This window comes from Opisthocomus hoazin, chromosome 12 (genome assembly GCF_030867145.1).
Source record: "Opisthocomus hoazin isolate bOpiHoa1 chromosome 12, bOpiHoa1.hap1, whole genome shotgun sequence".
Taxonomy (NCBI): Eukaryota; Metazoa; Chordata; class Aves; order Opisthocomiformes; family Opisthocomidae; genus Opisthocomus; species Opisthocomus hoazin.
This window is the reverse complement of record NC_134425.1, coordinates 11,778,046-11,798,996: the sequence shown is the minus strand read 5'-3', so window position 1 is coordinate 11,798,996 and position 20,951 is coordinate 11,778,046. Positions and strand designations below refer to the sequence as shown.

At 37.1% G+C, this 20,951-nt stretch overlaps 1 protein-coding gene across 6 annotated transcripts in view; it reads left to right on the top strand.

Annotated features, from left to right (window-relative positions):
• The window catches only part of CDH11 (cadherin 11), a 528,216-nt gene that overhangs the window by 487,881 nt on the left and 19,384 nt on the right, over positions 1–20,951 (top strand). For 5 of the 6 annotated variants that reach the window (XM_075434068.1, XM_075434071.1, XM_075434070.1 and 2 more), the window contains 3 exons: positions 15,865–15,889; positions 18,671–19,066; positions 20,349–20,643. In XM_075434068.1, coding sequence (XP_075290183.1) covers positions 18,839–19,066; positions 20,349–20,643 — 523 coding nt within the window. In that variant the 5' untranslated portion in view covers positions 15,865–15,889; positions 18,671–18,838. The remainder of the gene's footprint in view (positions 1–15,864; positions 15,890–18,670; positions 19,067–20,348; positions 20,644–20,951) is intronic. The other variant, XM_075434067.1, reaches the window with a different exon arrangement.

The following is a 20,951-nucleotide window of genomic DNA, read 5'->3' as shown; positions in this document are numbered from 1 at the left end:
GGAAAACTTGAAGGCCCATCACTCTCAGTAGTATATGAGATAACTGAATTTAACAAACTGCGTCCCTACTCAAGTTTTTTTCATGTCTTATCTGAGAATCTGTTGTGTCTATTTTCGTAGACTTTTTTGCATTTTGGAGTTCAAGCAAATAATTTCTGAAAGAAAGCTTCCTGCAGAGTGACTGTGGGATGTTCCCTCTGGTTGGAGTGTGAAGTGCCTTCCTGCAAAAGAGGAGGAACAAGCACCGCTTCTGTTGATTATCATGTCACCCTGGATGGATGTCAACCTGGGCATCCATATGCTTCTTCAATTCTCTTCTCATCTTTTGAAGGATCTTTCTTTCTTAAATTGTTTCCAGCTGTGCTTGTTCAGAAATGCAAATTTCCTGTTATAGTATCTAGATAATCAAACAGTTGAGAGGTAAATATTCGTGTTTAACTGTTGTTAATGGAACAAAGAACAACAGGGCAGACAGAAAGGCACTACTGAGCTTATTCGGAGCTGTAACATAGGCTTGGCTACTCGATCCCACAGGAGGCTGGCCAGGAGCTTCATTAAGTGGCAATATCCTGACTAGAGATCTCCTTCCTACACTGCTTGGATTTTCTATACTGAAGTTCTAGAAGGAGTGAGAGTAGGCACAACAGATAGATTTCTTCTAAACTGTATTACTCTGAAAAGCATTATATATGATTAAGGGTCCATGAGACCCCAAAAAAAGAATACTACCATATTTAAAAATTGCTCTCATATAGAATGAGAAACTTAGGTTCACTTACTGGATATATAAATCAGTGTTGTATAATGTATACTTTGCCTTTCATATGTTACATAATTTTTATTACTTGTTTTTAATTCTTACATATTAAACCTAGACTATAATGGGAGAAATGTGGTATCCCTGACGTACAAAGTGGATCTTGGAAGGAAATTGCTGTATGGTTTTGTTTCTGCACGTATGCCGTGTGGAAAGAAGATGAATTTTCAGTTACTTAGAATCACCCTGTCTTACTACAGTGCTAGCATGTTTAATGAGGCCTACATATCTGAACAGAAAGTATTACATCTCCAATTGCCTGCTTTAACCTGTATTACACGTCTCACTTCACTTCTATGTAGGTAGCCATTTATATAGGTTTTAAGACCTGAATTTTTGAATTCTCAACTTCAACCCACAGAACTACAGCACAGAACAAACACCTAGTGTGTCTACAGGGTTAGCTTATTGCATGTATTTTTGGATGCATGGTAGAAGTCTAAATGTAATAGGCTCGTATATGAGGGCAGAAGCTTTGCTTTCAGTAGGCTGACACTCCAAAGTACATCGACTCCGTAGGTGGTTCTTAAAGTAAGGCTGGACAGTGAAATGCTAAGAACAATCTGCTTGTGTCAGTCTCATGTCACGTAGTCTGTGTAACAAGAGGGAGTCTGAATTTGTTGCTTCTGCTTTGTTGGTGCTCTTCAAGACTTGCTTGAGCTAAAATACCTTTGGAAATATTTTTAGAATAATTGGAAGACATATATCTTGGCCAAACAAATACCAAAGAAGAATGGTTATTTTGTTATAAAATACAAAGATTTCTGAAAGTCATCAAGTGGGGAAATACGTTCACACTGCCCTATCTGTTGTGGTCTCAATACCTCATAATATGGACATTTTAGGTTTTCCTATCTGTTTTTTAAAAGAAAATTATCTCTATGAAGTACTGTTGCCTTGAAAGAATCTTGACTTTGTTGAAATGTGTAGCTTATTGCTGGAAGCAACTAAATTGTACCGGAACTAAAGTTCAGGTCTTGGTGACAAAAAGTTTGTTTCAGCTCGAATGCTGGAACAATGGAGTGGTCAAACACTCGTCTGTGCATTTTCCCGGCCTGCTGGGAAATCCCAGCCCTACTTGGGCTGCAGCGTGCTCTGAGCTGTGGGCTGGAGCAGCCTGGCTGGGCTAAGTCACCGGAAACTCCCGAGCTTCTCCCAGGGCATGAGATTTGCCGAAGCAAAGGAGACACTGCACTGCATAAACCGTAGAGACTGGCCAGAAGAGGAGAAGGCATTAAAAGATTGATACACTGGCAAAACAATTCACCAAAAATTCAATCACTTGTGAGTCAAAACAATGTCAAATATTGTGGATTTAGTTGTGAAATATGTGTTCTGATGAAATGAACTTCTGACAGAATTTCCATAGTTACTTTAAAGGTGAGAAATGTGAACCAAAAGCTAAATCAAAATCTTTCAGAAGCAATTTTCATGGGGATTTATTGTGAAAATGGATGTCAGCTTTAACTATAAATGCTCTCTATAGTTGCTCTCTTTGGGCTTTAATAATAATAACAATAACAATAACGACATTTATTAAAACATACCCTATCGTGCTTCCAAGAATAAACACACACATCCAGGGCTAGAAAAAATAAGCATAAGAGGAAACTAAATTATGTGTCTTGCACATAATATATATATTATACATAAAAAGGCAACTGTGTACTCGGCCATTCAGAGTTTTAGGTGCAACAAAATCTGTCTTACTTCTTATTTCTTAATTCTGCTCACAAGCTAGTTTGCTATCTCAAACACAGGCATATTCTGTATGCTAAAAATTAAAACAAAATTTAGTGTATTTAATTCTTTTGAGGTATTTAACTGAACCAATCACTGCATTGTTAGAGTTGAAGAAAAACTTCTTAAAAATTGGCTTCAGTATCTTTCAGGAATATTTGCTAATGTAACTGTGCAAACATATGCAATTTATGGGGCTTTACTAAGCTGTATAAACACTGATAAAGTCACATAAGTTGTAATTGGTAAAATCTAATGTAACGCAAAGGATTTTCCCACTTTATTCCTGACAACCTGCATTTGCAACCATTCAGTTACTTTATTTTAAAATGGCTTTTCAATTACTTTCTGGTGCTGTAGGGGAAAGCCTTTTGACAAAGGCATGACATAAACCATTTATATTGCAGCTCCATCATAGTTCCCATAGCTAAACTCGACTGGACAGTTCATTAAAAAGAAAAATTAATAGTACAAGGTTGCAGGGAAACAATAACAGATTATGACTGGCCTGTGGCAGCCCACTGAATTCGTGTAGTGAAATAAAAATGATTCCCCCGTCTCATAAATGAAAGTTTGTTCCAAGGTTTTAGGCAAAGTCTGTACTTCTATTCCTTTACAGGAAAAAGCTATACAGTTTCTTGTCTATAAAAGCAATACTTTGTAATTCCTGGAGAAAATTAATATGTACTCTTTGGGGGTGGAAAGCACATATTTATTATATTTATATTATACTTCAAATGCATCATAACAAACATAATATATAAGAGAATAGAATAGAAAACACTAAACAGCTACATCAAAGAAAAAACTAACCTTCTTGGAGATGGACAGAGGCGTTGAGGGGCAAAGCGAGGGTGGAATCAGGACTCAATCCCATCTTATCTAAGATAGTACCTGCTCTAGACAACTCTAAAATTGCTATACTTCAGTGTGGCAAAACCAAAGGATTTGTGATTCCACGGCATTTCTTTTGCATCCATTGCCACTAACTGTGTAACATCATATGTGATTTATCTCTTGCTTAAGGTTGTTCTTAAAGGTATAAGCAAGTCCTAAAAGGTATAACCAAATCCTAATGGCCTCTTTCTAGATGTTACTGCATATTTTCCTGATTTCCTCAGAGTTTCATGGTTCAGATTTTCTGTATAATTCTGGTATGTGTGGCAACTACACAGACTTACTTTAATGTTGAAATCTGAGTTTTATTATACCAATGCTATAAATTCTTGTCTCAGAAGATATTTCAAACAATATGGGCTCTGGGATGCATTAACCATTTCTTTTGGCCAGTAGCCACAACCTTCTAATGAATTCAACGGGATAACAGAAGAGGCCATGAAAGGGGAAGTCTGAGCCAATATAACGTTTGGAATCAAATACTGGACTGACCCTCTGGGCTATTCTCTGGTTCTGTTTATGAACACAACCTTTTAGAAACAACAGCCTGAAATACTGAAAAATCCTGGTTCTGGGATCTGATCTCTTTGTACTTTTACAGGTTTATGCCTACTTTTACAAGAGAGCATGGGTACTTGGCCTCCTGTTCTCCTTCTCTCCCCCAGGATAGAAAAACAGATTACGTAACCTGAAAGACTGGTCGCTCAGAGAGGTCCCCTGGCTGTGTTGGCTTAGTTTTATGCTATGAGCTATATTTTGTGAACTGAGGCTTCACTGAAGCAAAAATAACCAACCAACCAAAAGACTCTCCCTTGACCTCCTGAGCTGTTTTCATACTTTCACTGCAGGCAACATGTATGAGTTGCAGCATGTTGGAGAGAAGAATATCTCTCTTGATTTTGAAAGGGAGTGTGTTTGTACAAACATTTAGTGCTCACTAATGAGCTGTTCATTTCAATACTGGGTACTAACTACAAACTGCACTGCTATGTTACTCTGTTTACACGTCCAAAGGTACCACTTCCATCTTCTCTCCCTCTCTGCCCTGTGTAAAACCCGGGAGAGAACAGCTCCGTCACAGGGAACAGTCTTTCAGTGAATCACAATTACTCGCTCCAAGGAAAGCTCAACAAAGACTGTGTTGTGCTGTTTCACAGTAAATACAGTGACCCAGTGGTTACTGCTACTTTGCTGCTTGCAGGATAAACAGAGTAATACAATAGTTGTGTAGTCAAGAAACCTCGCATCCAATGCAGTTTCTCCTTGTAGATCTGTGGTGATTTGATCTGCATAAAAAGTGCTTTCATTTAACAAATACAAAGATCAATTAAATGTTTAAGTGGGTTTTAATAGACCCTTTAGACTTTAATAGAATGGTAATGGCTGTTTTAATAATTGTCAAAACCAAGTCCTAAGCAGAAGTTGGTGCTTTGTTGTCCCAGTCATTATCGAGGTTACTTCTGCTCCCCGCATGCTGTCACCTCCTTTCAGCATAGACTCCGTTTACTTTAACACGAGCTCGCACATGGTTGGCAACATTGTCCTTTGTTCAGCTGAACTACTTTGCCTGTGACCAGTTACCGGGGTGTTGCATCCAGGTTTCAGGCTAGGTTACTTGAAGTCTCCATCAGTTTATTATGCTACAGATTGTGCAGCTCATTTAGGTCAAAGGCACAAAGCTTGTATGTGAAGCCAAGAATGCACTGTTAACCTAAGGTCTTAACAGTCTAACCAAGTAATTAGTAGTGGACCTGTGTTGAGCTCTTTTATAGGTTATGTACGGTTAAAAATGATGCTTTCTAGTATCTACCCTTTCTCTGGTGTCATAGTCGCCATCAGCCGCCTCTCAGGCAGGGACAGGGATGGAGGGCCCTTGCATCCCAGAGCAATACGATGGTGGTTCTTTCTTCCTCCTCACTCTAGGAGCCACCTGGAGTCATTTTTATATTTGCTAACATGCTCCACATCTCCACACCTTGCACTTTCTTTGTTGCTCTGTAGTTGCACATTACATCGAGTTTTACTGTGAATGATATGTTCTGTGTGTATTGAATATTGTCCTTCGGTCTCTGTGTTATCTCTAAAACTAGTTTTGTGCAGCTTCCAAGCTAGCATTCATTCAATGGCTGGTAGGTGACCCCCAGTGAGCAGTTTAGAGCCCTGGGGCCTCCACTATCATCTTGTACCTGGACTTTCAAATCTCCTCATGTCATCCTGTGCCTGTCTCTATGCTGCATTTTATTCAGGGGGTCATAGGTAGTTCATTCTGTACAGAATAGCGAATTGTTATCGTTACCTATTCGTTACAAATATATACATAAACCTCATTACAAATATATACATAAAACAATGGTATTACAACACATAGTCATCCAAAGCTAAGCAAAACGTCAAAACAAATTAGGCAACAGTCACCTGGTCCTTAGATACTCTGTTACAGCCAAGTAAGTTAACCAAAACCAAGCCCCAGGCAGGCCAGAACAAGTCCCAGTGAAGCCTAACAAGTCCTAACGGCTCCTGAGGCCGGTGCTGTCAGCTTCATACACATCCTTTGGTGTCTTGCAAGCAATGGTGACACCATTTTACTGGCTTACAAAGCTCTGAAATTTTAACAAGTTCACGTTAGGCATGGAAAATTATTTTTTACACTATTTAATTAAACCCCATTATAAAATAGGCATTTAGTAAACACTCATATTAGCGATCTTATTCTTTACATAATCATTTGTGTCACATATTAGAGTTGGTTTAGTTACAGCTGTGTTTACAAATAGCATAGCATAATATAAGTGCCTGTGTATGACTTTCATAATGAGTTCTTCCTGCTTATGATATATATTTATTATTCTTTGGGTCTGATTCTAAGCTCACTCACTGAAACTTAAGCCAGAAGGGATCCACAAAATTTGCACAAAGAGTTAAAAAAAAAAAAAATCCCATTAAGTTTTTTAAGGCAATGTTTACCCTGACAGCCATTACATTTGAACAAGAAATATGTCTGTCTGTTCAGAAAGATGTTCCCAGCTCTTGGATGAATCCCCAGATCCACTTTCTCCAGCTGGTACCTGTCTGGTGCTTTATTCTCTCTGACCACTGGATTTCCAGGAAGCTGTTTTTGATTGTAGGTGAAGTACAAATGGTACCAAATCATTCCTTTTCCTTATGCTCACTCTTGTGAGTTTTTGAGTCGAAAACACTGTCTTTTGGTCTTCAAAGTGGCAAAAAATATAGGGTTAGCATTGTAGAAGACTATGACTATCCTTGGATGTGATATTGTAAAAACGCCATAAAGTAATTCAAATACTAATCCATATGGGTTAGTCTTATGCAACTTTATATTATTTACCAAAGAGATTTAAAGGAAGGAGGAAGATGGGATTGTTCAGCGTTATACACAAAGAAAAACGTACCCAGTGAAGTTTTGCATAGGCTTTTAAAGGAAAAACTCCAGATTCTTTGTAATGTGAACAAAACTGGCAAGCATCAGTAGTATTGCATTTAAAGTCTGAAGTCTGAGATACCAGAAGACCAGAGAACAAGGCAGAGAGTTATGTCAGTCTGTTCTGATGGTTAAATCAGTGGATGCTACAGGTGGCTTAACAGATATATGGCAAATTTCCACAAATAATAGAGGAATCTTTAGCAAAGTTAAAAAAACTTGATCTGAGAAAAATACATAAACAAAATCCATGGTACAGTCAACACACTGCAACTAACGATTTTAGCCTGACTTGTAAGCAAGAGGAAAAGTACAGATGAAACGTAAAGTTACGTATTTGGAAATTACTTGGAACTGTGAAAGCCGCCTTTCTCTCTATCAAAGATGATCAAGTTCAGAGAGATGCAAGGTATTTGATCTAGTGAATTGCCATACACAGAACATTCTTGACAGAGCTATAGTAACCCGGTCTCCAAAGCCTCATGCTCTTGCAAACGTGATGTTTTGTGCTCACATGGCGAGTACCGTTTTGTACAATACACTTGCTCATTAGCCTTGGGCTTTCAGTCACCATCTTGTCCACCAGCTACTTGCTTCTAATGTGGCAATCTGGGCTTCCAGTTCACACTAGCTCTCTTGGGCTTAACACATATGGTCTTTAAAAGCTTTCTATTGACACAACTTCCATTTTCTTTTTCTATGCACTCCCAGGACTGTCAGCAGTCATTTTAGTTTGTTTCTTATTTCAAATGTCAAGTTGACATTTCCTTTACAAAAAATAAAAAGGCTCAAACTTTCTAAGTATTCCATCCTTCATCCAATAAATGTAACTAGTACCGATGCATTTAAAAAGATTATGTTTGGTGACAGACTCTCTCATCTCTCTTTACCCTAATAGTTCCTTTTCCAGACAAAATGTAATTACTCCAAGAGCAATTTATTTAATTACCTTTATGGGAGACTTCAAAGGAAATTGGTTGGATTGAAATAGTGATATCACCCCAGCAACTTTTTGAAAAGAACATTTTGGTAGAAAATATGCTGAATGTCAGAGTATATTTAATGTGAGAAAAAACCCTAATCCTATTCTTTTGACTAAAGCTTTCAGTCTTTTTTATATATATGTGTGTATACATATATATATGTCTGGTAATTCTTTTTGTTATTGTTATTGGCCTCTGTTTTTCTTCTATGAATATAAATTTTCACCTGTACTTGCCTCATATTAAGGTCATTCCATCCAGAAATTATGCTGTCCTCAATTCAGCTATTCTACCAAGTTTCAGGTTGTTTCTCCTCTTTCACAAGCTCATTTTTGAGTAACGCTTCATTGGTCTTCATTAGAGAGAAAACTATCTGTTACTGATTTGGAAGCTAAAGCTTTACCCGACTCGACACACGTTCCTTCACACTCAAGTGCTTTTATACTGTCCCATTGGTTAAAAAAGACATTCGCTGTCTGAGATGCAGAAATCTGATTGGTGATCTGAGACACAGATATATGCCACAAGTCCTGATCGTTGTGCTCCTAAGGTTGAGACTCACCCTTGACATCAGAGAAATGGTGGCAAAAGGTAGAATATTTGTAGCTCCAAAACATATAATGCACTTCCACAATTTATCTAATTATAGCTGATTCATAGCTTCAGCTAGAATTAGATTTACTAATCTAATTAAACAAATGCCATTTTGACAGTTTCACATGACCAGCTTTCTGTGGAATATCAGGGCTTTTATGCAAGAACAGCCATAGGTTCAAGGTATTTAAACTTTGCCACTTCTACATGATATCATGGTGCCGAACATCATTCTAGCTGTAGCAAGGCGCTGCCTTAAATCTATTGTTGTTAATGGTTTCCATCAGAAGAATAGAAATGAAATATTTTGTCACACTCATCTATAATTACAAGTCAGAAATAGTGCCCATCTGTAATTTCTGGGATGTATTAATGTTTGATATGATCAACTAGAAGTACGTAATGAACAACTTTAACTCAAAATGAATTATGCCCATGCAAAATATACTGAATCATTTGCTATTTTTTGCAAACATATCATTTGCATGAAAAACAAATTTTAATTGCAAGCTGCCAAGCCTGTCTTTTTTGTGCTATTTATATGCTTGGCATCTAATTGCATCACCTTAGCACCTCTTGTTGCATTTTTAGTTTTGTATCATAATACTGGGAATTATATCTTAGTCCTTACAGCTTTGGGACACTGAAAATATAGATAGTTCCTCCAATTTGTACTCAGAGCAGGTCAGGCTGCAGAGGAAGCCAAAGGGAAGGTTGTATCTAATGAATGTTTTCTTTGTGTTTGTTTGTGTATTTGTTTAAATTAAATGGAAATATTCTATGGTGACTACTTGCAACAAGACATCTCAGAACATACTCATGCAAATATTGATTGAATCTTGTGATTTAATGGATTGTAAATAATAATTTAAATTTGCAGGTTTTGACTTTTCAGCTGTAGCTTCTCATTAGGTACTTAAACAGTGATGGTATCCTTTATTAGAGCTATTGATGCTGTATTAGGAATGCGTTCGAATATTCTGATGTTATTATCTCATGCTATCGAGCAAAAATAGGTATCTTCAGAGACAATCTCTGCCTATGAAAAAATTAATTATTGATTCAATTGTTCATTCAGAAAGTCTCAAAGTGTCTTTTATGCTCTTTGTTTAAGAAATTTGCACTAAACTGAGACTATTAAAAAGAATCTTGCATGTGCATGGCTGAAGGATCTGAACTCTTGCCTCTGCATCTCCAAGAAAGCCGAGAAAAGGGGAAGGCTCTTTGATTAGAAAGTTATCTCTCACCTTTCTTTCTCTAGCAAATGTATTTGAAAAAGAAAGTGACTCTTAGTAATTCACTTACTTGTCAAGTTTTAGAAAGACAAGTGTTACAGCGAATCTAATTATATGATCCTCTCTAAATGAGAGTTGCGATGGTTGCTAGACTTAAACAAACGGCTGTCAGGGTGGTTTGTGTGTGCTCCCAAAGTGGCAAGCTTTTATCAGAAACTTTCCTACTTGAGGGAAACCAAATTGAAGGGGACCAGGAGACTGAGTAGTCTAGTAGAATTATATTCAAAGTGGAAATACCTTTTGCAGAGGAACACACTGGTCGTGTAAAGACCACACAAGATGCTATAATAATTTGGCATTTCAGTGGCACTGCTGAAGCTGCCTCTAGAAATGAAGCTGTAAGTAAAATACCACAGATTCAGTTTAGATTTTGGATTGCATGGAGGCTGTCAGCCCTTCAGCAAGAGATTATAGATAAATGGATTGCTTTTGGAATTCCTCCTGGTTTGGTTTGGTAGCTGAATAGGTCTGCCTGCAGTCATTAGTTTTTGATAGGTTTTCAGTTATCACTGTTTAATCTTGACATTCTGTCTCATTTTTGGCATAAACCAAAAAGACCGTCAGTCATAGCACAAGTGTTATTTAGCCATTCATAAGTATAAATTCTTAGAGGAAAAAATATTCAGGGTTGGCTTAGCATGTAAGTACAGCATTAGTAGTTGGAAGTCAGTTGACTTGTTTATTTCCTCCTTGAGGTGTCATTTATAGTCACTTACATAATAGCAAGCTATATTGGAACTAGCACGGACATAGGCTGCAGCTGTATTGGCCTATGAGCATATGAGTATACAGGAAATTAGAAGAACTCCAGTTTGTCTGAGATGCACAAGAGCACAATTGCTATTTAAAATAAACTTTACCAAGAGCTTAGTCATTACTTCGAATGACTCTATCAATCACCATGTGCTTTAATAAGACTACCTTTCTTACGCTAGCTGTTTTCCTGTAGAGTATATGCTTAAAAACAGACAGCCTCTGTCACATTTATCTTAAGTGAATCTCCCCAGGGCAGCAAGTAAATGTAAAACTCTGTTTACAGCCATTTTTAATTTCCCAAGCCTTTTAATATCACTCTCTCAGGCTTATTTCTATGTCATTCACTTCATAATGTACTAAGTTGTCTTGCTACTTTCTACTGCTTTGTATGAGGTACACCAAATGGCAATTTCACTCTTCTTGAATCAGTACAAATTAAATCAAAGCCTGGTGAAAATACTTTCCTTCCATGATGATTTCAGAGGTAGATACTGAAGAATATATCACATCATATTAGTCAGGAGGTTATTTTTCTTCCTCATTCTTGCAAAATGACTTCTATTTTCAAAAAGCCATCATCTTCTGGTTTTGTCTATGGTTTCCTAATACTGAGTCTCAAAGCTGCTGCAGGGAAATATGGCTACATTTCAAAAACTATTGTTTGGAGCAGCTGGGAATTATTGGCTTTAAACATCTCAGTAATCCAATACAGTGCTATAAAACATAATTTAAAAATGCAAAGGATTAAGATTTCCTTTCATATGATTCTACAGAACTCAGAATAGGTTTCTTCAAAACTTACTTAGCATTTTTAAGGTAACTTCTATTGCTAAAGATGAATATCGCCAGTTCTGCAAAGATTTTATATATGTGTTTAGTACATACAAATCTTGCCATGATCTAGAATTCCTCTGCAGTAGGATACCCCTGGAATCTTGGCTGTTTGCATACCATATATTAAATTATGTATATACACTTAACTCTGCAGACGTGCAACCTCGGATTATAATCCTTTACAATTGCATCATGCTCTGGTGCCAAACAGCAGAATATGAATTGGGGGAGTGTGAGGTTCTCGTTATTCAGTGGAATAACTAAGATAATTTTTTTCCTCAAGTATCTTTAAATATGAAAAATTTCCTTTTCTGGACTAAATACTTTTGTCTCATAAGACTAATTCTGTTTTGTGAATGACACAAAAGACTTTATATCAATTCGCATTCGGATGAGGGTTATTTGCTGTTCACTCCAGTGAGACCTGAAATATGCTTCAACAAGAAGAGACATTTAGCATTTCAGAAGGGCTCACAGGGAGTTAGTTGCTGTCGGTCTGTTTTAGAATTACACGTTGGGAAAAATGAGATGTACCAGTTACATACACAGCATGAAAATCTTTTCCTGTATCAAAGATCAGAGCTCTTGTCATTTAAACAAAATGTTTTATATTAGGCTACTGCATATTGGCCTTTAATGCTTGATTCTCAGTAGGTACCTATATACATGACTAGTCTCATGGGGTTAGTCATATTCCTAAAGTCAGTTTGCTGGGTATGGAGTCCTTAAGTTTTTAGTTTTCCTATTTTTTATGTGATGATTAAGGACCATGGTCATGGCACTTAGAGAGGAAATTCTGCTGGTGTATCAACAGAGCATTGTGTCCAAGTGCTGCCATGCGAGGAGGGGGTTCATTTGAGGAAGCAAAAAAATCCATCTCCTAATGGGATGATTTCCTGACTGGGGAGACATGCATAAAGGCCTTACCTTTCAGCTGCAGCTCAGCAGTTAAAAAAGCTGATATTGTCTCATCCTCCAGTTCAGCTCATTCCATTTAAAGTAGAACTTGCAAATGTTGATACAATAGTGTTGTACCATTCTCAGTTCTGCATATCATGTAAGTAGTTCTATCAAGGAAAAATCAGGCATACTCTAGTTCCAGTGGAAAAACGCAATAATCCTAACTCTGGTCGTATCCAGATTTGGGATACCTGGAATCTCACAGAAAGTTTGGCATTTTTCAGGGCGAAAGGATTTATTTGAAGAACTGACTTTGCTGTATGTCATGCAAACTACATATGCTGTATAGCAGATCTTGATACATTGCATAACATTTTTTCAAGTAAATAAAATGAGATGCCTTCTTTTCTACAAGTATGTTATAGAGTGAGTCTAAGCTAGAAACTGTTCAAAGATTGGTCTGATAATACAGAACAGTTTAAAATCAAAAAGAGAGAATTAAGTTAAATGTGTAAGGTACTGATTCTTGGTATTTTCTCTTGTTTCATGAACAAAAGGGAGCAGGCTATTTGTTTACCTTTATGTACCATTTTCTTGAAATAAGTCAAGGAAGAGAACAAAATTTTTTTAAAAGGGAAAAAATTAAATTAAAACCATATGTTAGGTTATCAAGATGTGTGAAACTTACTGGTTAGGGCTGAATAGCTTTCTGCAGCAAGAACTAGTATCCTTCAAAAATATTTTCACATTTATATAAATTTCCTGAAAATACTTAGGCATCACATGTTTGGATACAGCGGTCTACAAGAGAATAAAAATACATGCCAGCCTGAACTCTTGCATCCACACTGCTGTGCATACATTCATCAATGTGTATGAGTAATGAAACAGTTGTGCACAGAACTTTTCCACATCCCTCAATTCATGTATTTTATTAAAAACTCCCAAAGTAGTTAAATTCACGATATGCCATAAAGATTAACCAGTATGGGCTCAGTGGGACCCGACTGATTATTTGATGTGGAAATCTTTTTCCTACCTTCTTTCTATATGAACTGCTCATTTTTCAAGACCCCGATTACAGTATTCAAGGAAGAAAGTCTCTTAGCTAGCCATTTATGTTAAACCATGGAGTATGAGCCCTGAGGCTGCACAGAACAGTCCTACCCAAAAGCAGCAGAATGCCAAGGTTCTGGTTCGCTTTGCCACGCCTGGGGCCATGGCGGAGAGGCCCCTACGGAGCTGGGGGCATTGCCTTGCCCCAGCAGGTCCCTCCCTGCCTCCGGGGAAGTGGGGGCTCAGCCGGCTGGGCCCCTGCGCCATCCTGATGCCCAAAACTCTTAACTGCAGAACTAATATGATCCAATATTTATCCTGTCATTAAAAAATAATTCATTTCCTTGTCTAACAATAAAATTATTGTAAAATAAATCATTCGTCTTTTCAGCTAATTGTAACTACAGCTGAAATCTCATTTGGACTGGGAGTTTACTATATTTACTGAGTACGTTAGCAAAACTTCTCAGAACTTAATCATCTGTTATTATATTGCTACCCTGTGCTTTTGACTGCTTTCTGCCAAGTGTATTCCTGAGAACAATTGCTCTTTTAATGTATCATCCAGAAGTTATGGCCTAGACAAATCAGAAAAATTGTTTAGTCTATTATAATTTGGCATATGGTTGTTTAATAGTGCACAGGAAGTCAGCATGAATGTTTGGGATTATTTTTGCTATAAATATAATGAAAGAAATTTAAAATTGGCTAGACTTCACTTCCGCAACTGGTCTTGTCATTAAAATAATCTTTGCTGGCTCTTTATTTTTGTCTATTCGTCATCTATAAACAGTCATTCAAATTTGTGTGTGATGTTTTGTAGAGCAGACTGACTTCTTAGATTAGTCCCTTAGAGTAGGTTCAGTGGGCTGTACTCCATGCCATAGTCTGTGGACATGCTTATGTGTTTTTTTAGGTTTAGGACAGATGTGTTCTTAATTAGTTGAATACTATATTTCCATTAGGAATGTTGGTGGAATGTATTTTCTAATGGTAGAAGAACAGAATTTTCTTATGTTAAAATTGAAACTTACTGGCTTTGCATTTCCAGAGCTAAGTAGCAACTACAAGTACAAAATATAGACATATTACCTGTGTAGCTAGAAGTGCCCCGAAGGCAAGCTCTCACAATTATTTAGGAACATCTTCTATTTCCATGCAATCATTCTGTGTATACACCTCACCGTGTATGTTGTTTTTCAAAGTGTGGACTAGATAGTGTGTTAGTGTTTCTCAGTCCTGAATACCTCGACTGATCCAACTTATGTGGGCAGCATTTGGGAATCTCATTGCATTCATGTGCCTCGCTGGTGGGATTTGATCTTGTGTGGTGGCTGGTTAACTCTTGTTTTCCCTTTATCCCTGATAGAGCTATTATTTGGTACCGAATCTGTCAACATTTGTTTGTATGCAGTTAAAATATGTTAACAGCATCCTTCCTTTTGAGAAGAAGTCCATCTTAGTTCAAACCTGGCATCCACTACTTTTAAGGAAATGGGAAGCAGATTTTTTTTTACAGATTTCTTAGGAAAACTTAGGATTTCGAAATTACATGTTGTGCAACTCTAAACAACAATGGAAAAAATCAGGATGTTGCAGTTTGGTCAACTGCCCACTGAGGTTTGCTTTGCTGTAGTTGAGGAATATGATCTATGTGCAGAAATAACAATAACATTGAGGATGTCTCTTAAGATTGTGATTTTTTAAAAAAGACTGGAAACATTCACAGCAAATGATTCTGACAGTTCACTGTATGTGTGGTGTTGTGCAGTGTCTGAATAAAAGTGCTGCACACAGAATTTGTGGACACTCACCAGAGGAGCAGTCCAGTCAGCTGCAGCAATGCCATCCTCAGATCTGTATTCCATGCTTACAGGTTTCTGAGGTATTTTTTTTTGTTTAGCTGATTTTCAGTATTTTCTGCTTGAAGAAGTAGGAAGCTGTAGGCTTACAGCAGCTAAGTTAGCATTAAAATGCTTGAGAGGTTTTAAGCAGATTGGTTTAAAAAAAAAAAAAGAAAAAGCCCACTTATTTCTTGTTAATAATGCTGCTTCATTTTTTATTGAAATTTATTTTAGCTTTAACTTAAGAGCATCTTGTGCACCTTGCCTATTAGGAAGAAAGTAGTTTATAAAAGGCCAAACTGTAGTTGTTTTGAATTTAAGTAATTTCATAGACTTCAGTGGATCCCTGTTGATTTATTCTGTTAGCTTTTCTTATGCCGGTAGGAGTCAGAGGGCTTACCACTGAAGCAACCGCCGTGTAACTGAAGAGCGAGTGTGAGCTGCAGGAAGGGAGAAGGCGAGAGGGGCCCGAGGAGGGCAGAGAGACCTTGTTGCCTACAGCTCTGGCTTTAATTGCAGTCTGCCGAGCAGTAGGTCACTCAACTGAAGAGCCACCAGGGTATTACTAGCATGGAGTCCTTTCACATGATAACTCAAAACAGAAGCAATTACCATAAACAGCCTTAGTGATTTTTTTTGTTAGTGGATGTGAGATAATAGTTTCCTTTATCTTGAAGACGTGTAGCCTTATTGCTTCCTCTCTATACAGGTCTGCGCAGAGGATACAACAAAAGGTAGCAAACAATTTTTTGCTTTGAATCTGTATTAGTAAATTAAGCGTGTATGTGTGATTAATGTTTTGTTTCCAGCACTTCACACTTGAATAGCTGTTAATAAGCAGCATATGTATCAGCTTGGCTCTTCCATTATTGTTAAGCATCTTTATGAAAGTGTTTACTGATGTACATAACAGTATTGAGAAGTTTGGGAATAATGGTCATATCTGTTTATTTATTTTCATTGTTGAGATCATTATGTGATGTTAATGAAGAATAATTATCAGTGAGTTTCATTTTCAAATGCATCCGAAACGTATTCAATGTAAGCAGTTTCCTTACATTTTTTTCCCTGTCAGGTTACAAAAGCACAGCTGGCTAGGCCTGCCTTCCTATTTCATTTCTGCTTGGATCATGTAGGCCCCGTTTAGCAGTCCAAGAGCCCAAGCACCTCTAACTGCTGGACAGCAGTAACATGCTATAGATCCCTGTAGCAAGTGTACTTGTGCAGCGGAATTAACTATACTGGGCATGGCATTGAAAACTATTTGGCTCAAAGGACGATCCATAGCAAACTACATCTGAAACAGCAGTATCATTGATGAACTGAATGCATTTATGAAGCAGACTGAACTGGCTTTAATATGTAGAATTTGCTTACATCAATAAATTTCTGTAGACAAAGCAGCCAAAAGAGGTAACCTCAGAGTCTGCTTGCCGTGGGGTTAAATTTCCACCTGCCAGCAGGAGGTAATCCAGAGATGTTTACTAAACAGGACAGAATAACTCATTTTACATCTGTGGATGAGCAGAGAATTTGGTGGCTCGTATTTAAAAAGACTTACTATGCTTTAATAAAGTTAAATGATATGGAAGCTTGGTAAGTAAATACTGCATAAAGGCTTCGATTTTATTTTTTCTATGCAAAACTGGGGGGTGGGGGCAGGAAGTGTCCTTTCTTGTTAGAATTAACTATTACTATAGAAAGCCACTACAATAAGTAGTGTTGAAAGGCTTTGCATATTTAAGCCACTTCCAAAATAGGTTAAATTACCTTATTTTTACACCCGAACAAAATGAAGATATGAAATAACCTGTAAAACCACATACCTAGTGCTCCATACTTAACACACGTATTATGTCAGAATAAAAGCATTTTTCTGACCAAAATAATAGAGATTGTTTTCTTCTTCATGTCTTCCATGCTGGCATGAGTTATCTGTAATGTCACATCATATGACAATAGTAAAAAATTAAATGGACACAGCAAATGTTGTACTTAATAAATACGCTTAGGAAAGCCAGATTATGTTTGCATCTATGTGTGTGACTTTCATTTAATTCATTATACTGGAGCCATGGTAGTGTTGTAATTGAGATGATTTCAGTTTTCAGTAAAATAAAAATAAAACCCCAGCTTCTCCTGAGGAAATAAAACCAAATACTTAATTCCTTATTTGTGAATTCCTTATTTATAAACCCCCATCACTCAGTAATGGGTCTGTATTTTTAAGTAACTGTGCAAAGGGACATGGACGGGAGGACACGACTGCTCAGGATTTTAGAAAAACATCCCAAGATGAGGGGATTTGGTACTCCTGAGATGTTTATCTGTTGCTGGAGCTATAGAATGAGATGCAGCTTCAAGCTTTTCCCTATATTTATATTTTGGCTGCTACAAATACTATGTGTAAGATCTCCTTATTTCTCATAAAAAAATCATTCTGTTTTGAAGAAGATGGTAGCATATATTTGTACATATGCCTGGATGAATATAACACTGAGTGTTTTATTAGCATCTTGCAGAAGAGTAAAGTGAATTACACTGAAAGTTGAAACAAACATCATAGGGATCTTGTAAAAATTGGCTGTTCTGTAAAGATTGAAGCAGAATATGTTGGAAACCCCAGGGGTGAGTCAAAGTGGCCTTTATGATGGATTGTTAGCTGCTGGAGATATAGACCTTAGTTCGGGTTACACTGTATTATGCCATTTCTGCTTCAAATAGCAACTGACCTAGTGTTTTAAGAATTAATAGAAAGTAAGAAATGAGTATGTCTGGTAATTTAAATCACAGGAAATCTAGGGATAAATAGCCAAAGCAATTAGTATCTGAATGTGGTTGTATCGGTTTATGGCATTTATCATCACCAGGACAAAGACAAGAGAATTGGCAATCAATGCTGCTTCTCCACTTTGACGTGATCCTCAGAGAGAGGTAGAAGGCTTACTTCAAGGATCTAAGTTGAAAATTTAGATCCTCGGAGTTCTTTCACCAACTGCTACTGCCTAGAAAAACATAGGTAGTTATTTTCAGCATGAAAATCTGTTGGTCATGAAAAGGCCTTTTTCCAGGCATGTGTAGACATATTCCATTCCTGATAAGCACGTATCTTTGTATCTATCTTATATCTAAACCTATGGCTTAACAGGTTGTATCTAAGGCTTATATCTAAGCTCTGAGGAGGCTTATATATAAATTAGGTATTTCTACAGTTACCTTGCATCTTGGGCTAAATCCATTTGGAAGGATCATGAGAGAATATGATTCACTATCTTTCAACTTCCAAATGAGTGCCCTAACCAACAAGTCAGGACATTTTACAAGGTGACAGTTACATGTAACAGAACACCAAATATGCTCATTACTCAGTACTTTGTATTTATTAATCTGTTTTAATATTCTTATTATTTTGAAAAATTCCAAGGTAGTCTTAGTTTTATTTTGCTTAATAAAAAATTGTTGCACCTTAAATACATAAAAGAACTGACAGTCTTCTCCATTTTACTTTCTTTCAGGAATTAAGTTGGGAAGCTGCAGAGCACTAAAGTGATGTGTTTAATGTGTGGTGGTCTCCTATGTGCAGAACATTTTATCTGAAATTTTTCAATAGCCCCAAACTTTTTGACTTCCAAGGTGGAAGGGGTAGATTCTTGGATACTCCTGTGCCTAGAAAATAACCAAAAATGAAGGAGGACAATTGTTTACATGCTGCTCTTATCTGCCTGGGCATGCTGTATTACAGCCATGCCATAACTACAGAAAAACTGAACCATGCCAGGCCATCACTTCATGGTCACCATGAGAAAGGAAAAGAAGGACAAGTTCTGCATCGCTCAAAAAGAGGCTGGGTGTGGAATCAGTTCTTTGTTATAGAAGAGTATACGGGACCAGATCCTGTACTAGTAGGAAGGGTAAGAAATAATTTCTGTTTCATACGTCGATTAATAATTATTATATTATTATTTTGCAAGTTGCTCTTTTTCTTGTCATTACTTTTCTGCTGTATTAGCTGCTTCTTAATCACATACTTACTCACCTAGAATTAATAATTTTATTGTAGGTTCTAAGCAAAAATACTACCTAAGTAAATAAAGATGCTAAGCAAAATACTACCTAAGTGAATACAAATTTTTCCATTGACTTCATTAGTCTTTGAATGAAGGTGTACAAGCTGTTATTTAACACAACAGCAAGAACCATTTGAGCAGCAGTATGTCTCAAGAATATGTAGTATGATTCTTGGGTCTTTAAAAATAGTAATTAAAAATGTAATGTCTAAGCCAGAAGCTCAGTGAAAGTGTACTGCTCAATAGGTATCTCTTCATCCTTTCATTTTCAAGTTATCTGTAAAATTAAATACATGAGGTGTATGTATAGGGGAGATATATATCTATGTGCACATGTGTATGTAGACACTTTCTGGACTGTTTTTTGTGTTTCGTTACTGTCTAACAGAATATAAATACATAAAAAAAACAGTGTGTTTGCCAGTTTATGAATGGTCAGCAGAACTATGTTGAATTAACTTCAGCACAAAAGAGTGGAGAACAGGATTAATGACAGCAAATACCATTCTGGGTATTCTGGTTCGAAAGATGGTTAGCATTGTGCAATATGTAGATGTCAATATAAAATCAAGAAATCTGTAATTTGGCTCAGTGGTTCCCTCATTCATCAAACTGAGGTGTGCATTGGTTGTGAAAGTAAGAACATTTAGTAAGCATTTGTTATTTCTTTTGTATTAAAGAAGTTGTAATTAAAACCTAGTTGGCAATCCCGGATTGGGTCATTCGTTACATCCCATTTGTCACTTGACAGCTTTTTACATGCAACCTAGTAGAATACGATTAGTATGAAGTGTACAGTATCTTTGGAAAAATGACTCTTCCTTCCAACTTCATTTGATTAAGGAACCTGTTGTAACTATCTTTTCATGTATTCTCTTCCTTAAATCTTCAAGCTTGGGTCTCTGTAGCACCCTATGTGTGCTAGCATGCAAGTCTGTGCAGGCAGCTTCTCTGAATGCAGGGCAGATGTGCTCACAGCATGTGCCCAAGTAAGGATTATTGCCTGATGTAAGACAAGATTTTTGAAAACTGAAATGGTAGTAATTCCATGAACTATTTTGTTTCATAAACACATGCCTGAAATGTATACCATCTTGTTAAGGTATTTCTGTTTCTCATTTTGTAGCTTCATTCTGATATTGATTCTGGAGATGGAAACATTAAATACATTCTCTCAGGTGAAGGAGCAGGAATCATTTTTGTTATTGATGACAAATCAGGGAACATCCATGCAACAAAGACACTGGACCGGGAGGAGAGAGCTCAGTACACTCTCACGGCACAAGCTGTAGACAGGAACACTAACAGACCTTTGGAACCACCTTCTGAATTCATTGTTAAAGTTCAAGACATAAATGACAACCCGCCTGAATTTCTTCACGAAAACTACCATGCCAATGTGCCAGAGAGATCAAATGTAGGTAAGTACTCATAAATGCACTTCAGTTCCTGGCCTTATGGAAGACCTTGTATTGTCAGTACGTGTTGGCTTTATTTAATTCTTACTGTCTAGAATTTTGGGAATTAAAATTTACTTCATGCTCAGCCAGTGACTCAGCTTACCTAATTTGCTGACCAGATCAAACCCTGCATGGCTGTTAACTGTCATGGCTGAAGTGTCTCTAGATGGTTCCTAGAACAGGACTATTTCCTCCTACGAGGAACGTGAGGGTCCCCTGGAATTTATGGAGTGTGAATCCTCTGGGGTAAACATCAAGATCATTCCATT